The sequence below is a fragment of the Engraulis encrasicolus genome, chromosome 6 (assembly GCF_034702125.1).
Source record: "Engraulis encrasicolus isolate BLACKSEA-1 chromosome 6, IST_EnEncr_1.0, whole genome shotgun sequence".
Classification (NCBI taxonomy): Eukaryota; Metazoa; Chordata; class Actinopteri; order Clupeiformes; family Engraulidae; genus Engraulis; species Engraulis encrasicolus.
Genome location: NC_085862.1, coordinates 55,499,082 through 55,505,081, shown reverse-complemented (window position 1 = coordinate 55,505,081; position 6,000 = coordinate 55,499,082). Strand labels below are relative to the sequence as shown.

At 46.8% G+C, this 6,000-nt stretch overlaps 1 protein-coding gene across 3 annotated transcripts in view; it reads left to right on the top strand.

Annotated features, from left to right (window-relative positions):
* ryk (receptor like tyrosine kinase) overlaps nucleotides 1–6,000 on the top strand; it is a 101,135-nt gene that overhangs the window by 64,525 nt on the left and 30,610 nt on the right. For all 3 annotated transcript variants that reach the window (XM_063201996.1, XM_063201997.1, XM_063201995.1), the window contains one exon: nucleotides 1,402–1,488. In XM_063201996.1, the coding sequence (XP_063058066.1) occupies nucleotides 1,402–1,488 (87 nt within the window). The remainder of the gene's footprint in view (nucleotides 1–1,401; nucleotides 1,489–6,000) is intronic.

Genomic DNA, 6,000 nt, shown 5'->3' with positions numbered 1-6,000 from the left:
TTTCTCTCTCTCTCTCTCTCTCTCTCTCTCTCTCTCTCTCTCTCTCTCTCTCGCTCTCGCTCTCTCTTTCTCTCCTTTCTCTGCATATATGTTTCTCTTCCTCCATCTCTCCTCTCTCCCTCTCTCCCTCAGTGTCCCTCTCACCTCATCTCTCTTCTCTCCTTACTTTTCCTCTCTCTCTCTCTCTCTCTCTCTCTCTCTCTCTCTCTCTCTCTCTCTCTCTCTCCTTTACGTCCATCTCCCCCCGCTCCGTATCTCTCCTCAGTGATCCCTGAGTCCCTGCACTGCTTCCCTAATCTCTGGTCAGTTCCTGCTGTCACTCAGCTCCCTCGCTCTTATCTCTGGCTGCTCTCTCCGTCTTGTGCAAGTAGTCAGCTAGGCTGTTCTCGCCAGAGCTCCTGGACCCCAGCCATCTTTACTTTTCTCTTTTTCTTTTCTTTTTCTTTTTTTCATTATAGTCCCCCCACACTGTGAATTACTGCACCACGCCTGTGAGAACTGAACTCTGTGTGTTAGACACTGTGTGTGTGTGTGTGTGTTTGTACGTGCTTGCGTGCGTGTGTGTGCGCCTTTATACGTGTGTAACTGTCTAAGGCAGACCGTAAAGTTTGGGGGCTTTTGTTTACGTGGTAGATCCAGACAGGGGCCAGTGTTTAGTCCCGCGCACACTCTCACAGTCAACCGCCTTCAGGGATGCCGTCAGCAATTGCACCACACACGCACACACACACGTGCATGACACACAGACACACCTCAACAATTTCTGATTTGCATCTTCACTGAAGTGCACTGACAGCCTTCATCCCACAACTAGACCACAATGAAAAGGGCAACTCGGCCTGCGCGCACATACACACAGACATAGACACAGACAGACAGACAGACAGACAGACAGACAGACAGACAGACAGACAGACAGACAGACAGACAGACAGACAGACAGACAGACAGACAGACAGACTCACAGACAGACAGACTCACAGACAGACAGACTCACAGACAGACAGACTCACAGACAGACTCACAGACAGACTCACAGACAGACAGACAGACAGACAGACAGACTCACAGACGCACACACGCACTCACAGACGCACACACGCACTCACAGACGCACACACGCACTCACAGACGCACACACGCACTCACAGACGCACACACGCACTCACAGACGCACACACGCACTCACAGACGCACACACGCACTCACAGACGCACGCACGCACGCACAGACGCGCACGCACTCACAGACGCGCACGCACTCACACACACACACACACACACACACACACACACACACACACACACACAGTGATGGCAGTTATTCTTGTGTTAAATGCAGTTCTCTGTGTGTATGTGTGTGTCTGTGTGTCTGTGTGTGTGTGTGTGTGTGTGTCCACAGGTACTTTTGGGAGGATATTCCATGGAGTTCTCTTGGACGAGAAAGACCCCACAAAAGAGAAGCAAGTGTTCGTCAAAACAGTCAAAGGTATGCGCAGTTCTCTTCTGGTTTGTGTGTGTGCATGTGCATGTTTTACAGGTTCGTCTGCGTTGTGTTCGTGACAGAAGAATGGAATGTCCACACAGGAGCTGCATGCATTACTCTTTACTGGGCACAAATAAACAAAATACACAGACATCAGTCGTCGGGGGTAACACGCCTCTGTCCGCTGCTCTTCCCGGACATAAGATAGACAGGGCATACATATATTCACATATTCACATCATTTAAGAAAGGTAGCATGAAGAACAAAGCTCTAATAACAGTAAAGGCATAGCCACGCTAGCATTCCGAGCTAGCCGGAGCGATTAGCTATTCATGCTAGCATCAAAATTGTCACACAAGGAATGAACGAAAGAACAAAATGCAAATGATTACACACCTGGACACAAATAAACAAAATGCACAGAGATCAGTCGTCAGGGGTAACACGCCTCTGTCCTCTCCTGGCAAAGTAAAAGGACGAAACAAGAAACTAAAACTCTGATCAACGAACTATTACAGCAGCTTAGTCATGGGCTTATCCTAGACCCGTGGCTATCAACTACGTGACAAGACTATGTGACAAAACTATATTTACACACAAGGACACGACAATACATCAAGTAGAACATTGATGGGTTACTAAGATAAAGATATATTATAGATGGCTTTCAATATTGTATGGGAGCAACATACCTCTTCCCGGACATAAGATAGACAGGGAAGAGTTGAGGGACGCAGGGATGTAATAAAAGCGAAGACAAGACACACAAGACGGAACGCCAGGAGGGACACAAGGCTAAAAAGCGAACCCACCCCGAACCACACATCAGGTCTCTATACCGACATAGACGTGTGTATCCATTGAACAAACGAACAAACACGTAATAGAAAACACAAAACCAATTTCAGCAGGATTTAACTAGTGATTACATTCTGCACCGTTACACGTGTGCGTGTGCGCGTGCGCGTGTGCATGCTTGCGTGCTCACAGCCAAATGTGTATGTAGTGTTCTTGATCTTGTTATTCATCTGCTTGTTTTTCGGTTTATCAATTTTACTGTATGTGTGTAGAATCCACTTCTCTGGAAAGCGTCTATGTGCTTTCCCTGCTGTTACTTCTACCCCCACCACCTCCCCACCTACCCCCACTCACCTCCTCATGCTGCAAGACTGGAGGGAACGCGGTGTTTTCTCTCTGTGCTGTTCAGCCTGTGTGTGTGTGTGTGTGTGTGTGTGTGTGTGTGTGTGTGTGTGTGTGTTTGTGTGTGCGTGTGTGCGCGTGTGCGTGTGCGTGTGTGCGCGTGTGCGCGTGTGCGTGTGCATGTGGTTTTCAGCCTGTGTGGTTAGGTGTGTGTGTTGTTGGAACTGTTGGTCTTTATTGTGTAGGGGGTGGGATTACATCAGGGTACTGATATGGGACTCAGAACAAGCACTTTCACGAAAGTTGTTCGCTGCCTCTGAACCACAGCCAACACATACATTTATGTGTGTGTGTGCGTAATGCGTGTGTGCGTGTGTAAAAGAGAGAGAGTTTTAGTGTATGTGTTTGTGTGAAGCCTCATTAACCTGCTGAAATAGTGGGGCGGTATCTACCCCTGCCATCCTCCACCGCCCTTCTGCCAGCCATGCCACCCTGTTACCTGGGCACCTGTTGCCATGCCAACCAGACCATATCCCAGAGGAATTCAGATCACCCAGAGAGTTCCCCAGTTTGTGTTAGGAGCAAAGATTTAACGGCTACTGTGTGTGCTAGGAGAGTGAGATTTAACTGTTCCTGGTTGTCCTAGAAAAGAAATGTACCGGTAACTGGTATTTTATCTCAGTCATCTTACCTAATGAGAACACTGTTCTTGTACAGTGTCTCAATGACCCATACTAAATATATGTTGTTCACTACACTAACCAGGACTCACAGTTAGTTTTTGAACTTTTGTACCACTTCTGTTTTAGCATTTGGGTGTAACCATGTCAGAGAAGCAAGGACGATGTCTAAAGCAGTAGTTCTCAACCTTTTTCAAACAAATGCCCCCTTGACCTCATCGTAAGCCTCCCAGTGCCCCCTTGACCTCATCATAAGCCTCCCAGTGCCCCCTTGACCTCATCATAAGCCTGCCAACGCCCCCCTTAGTATTGAAAAATAAAATAGACCAATGCCCCCCTATGGAAACTAAGCCCCACCCCCAGTCAGCGGTATCCTCCTCAATGCCCCTCCGAGGGTTCTCCAACGCCCCCCCGGGGGCGCTGTAATAACCCCGTTGAGAAACACTAGTCTAAAGCCATGTGTGGATGTGCAGGGATGCACCTTCTCTTGATGCTTGTACTCATACTCGTTCTCGTCAAACACTTGCCAGGCACCGATACCAGAGAGAGTAGAGAGAGAGAGGTTCCAGTGGCCCATTGTTTCCTGGTTCTATTGTGCCCCCCCTTAGGCAGACCTAGGCAGACCTAAGGACTGTTCTATTCATTGTAGGAGCATTATGACACGCCCCTTTAGGCAGACCGGAACCTGGTCGCGTTAGGTGCCCATAGAAACCTATTATGTTGGCATATCTCTATAGAATATCTCTGCCGATACTGCTATTACGAGAAACAACACAACATTTCATAACGTTCCATTGACTTGAAATCAGCGTGGGAAAAAAGCACCGCCTCATACATTTACTTACATTTAAACCTACATGGAAATGGGCAATAAGACAAATAAAAGGCTGTGCATTTATTTTCATTGTATGTTGGGGGTAAAAGTATCTGTATCGGTACTCTATATCGGCAAGAGCGGACAGTAATGTACTCGCACTCCTATCGGTATCGTGCATCCCTATGGATGTGTAATCTTGATGTAGACACCCAGACTACTGCTTGTACTATATACACAGTTATTTATGTAGGATCAGCACATGTGAAATACGTATTGAGTTTGTTTGTAAAACCTCCATGTACAGTATGTGAAGTCAACATGTTGTTGATTTGTGTGGTGGCCAGTGGCCAGTAGATCATGTAAGGACATAATTATAGTTTATTGTCTAATGAGTCTCATTACACACATGCCTGAAGCTGTTTAGACACACACACATACACGCACAGACTCACGCACACACACGTGCGCGCACACTCACCAACAAGCATCTCCCAAAATAGTGTAAGTCGGGACGCGTTACATAACATGCATAGTTTATGGTAAGTAATTGGTGTTATGACCCAGTGTTATCTCTGTAGGATAAGACATCTTGGACACATAGAGCCTGCAGCTGCTACGCACGCACGCACATACACCCACACACACACACACACACACACACACACACACACACACACACACACACACACACACACACACACACACACCCACACACCATCTATAGTCTATAGCCGATCCACAGAGCCACACACACCACACCACACCCCGCACAACACACACCCCCCGCAACACACACCACATGGGCATTTCCTAGAATAGCGTTACCCAGGACGCATGATCTGTGTAGATGATGGTAAGATCCTCTTCACTGATGCCCCTGCGATAACCCCTTCACTCCACAGCCTGCAGCTGGACTGTGTTGAGTGAGGAGAGTGATTACAGCAGCAATAAGAGGCACGGACAGATAAACAGGAAGTGAGTTGTTTGTCTTATACAACCCTAGCTTTACTACCTTGTAGTGAAATGACAGTAACTCTGTATGTGCAGAAAAATATTAATTACAAAAATTAATTATACATCATGAAATGAAAGTAGAATATTTTCTTAATTGTCCATAGCTGTGTAGACTCAACGATAAGGTGAAGTTCTCTGTAGAAACGTAGACGTGGCGTAGCTGTTGTGAAAAGTTCATTCTGGTCCTAGGGAAGGAAGACGCTGATTGCTGACCAGACACTTATTGGGTGCCAGCGGCATGGGCATGGTGAGGTGTCAGCACCAGGGTTGGCAAGCGCCAAGAAGAATATCCGCTCCATGACGTGGTCGCCATCCGTTTGACCTTTTGACCTTTGCGTTCCATGCCACGTCTGTCAGTGGCGCCACAGCTCTGGTTTCCTCTCCAAGCTCCGGACACACTGGGCACAGTGTTTGTCCAGGCACGGGGTGGGGCAGCATCACTCCTCCATAAGGTTGCAAAGAGGCAGAAGTTTCCAGAACATTTCCATGGAAACTTTGGTTTGGGAATTTTGGAAATTTTCCGATGAGAAACTTAATGAATTTTGGGAATTTATGGGAATTCACTGAAATGTTACAACAACCTGTGTTTTAGCGTATCTGGTTTTCCAGTAAGGCGAAGAACTATCACATGTGCCTTCCGTATGAATAAGGAACAGCATATTGTTAATAACTTATTTCAGCCAGGATTTTGCCACAAAATACTTTTCTATCCACTATATTGATATCTTGACCTTCACCTGATAATTCTCAGTTTATTCCTGTTAATTCCCCAAATTTCCAGAATATTCAATTTTTAAAGTTTCCATTTTTGAAAATTCAAGGGATTTTGCAACCCATACCCCTCCACCACCACCACCACCACT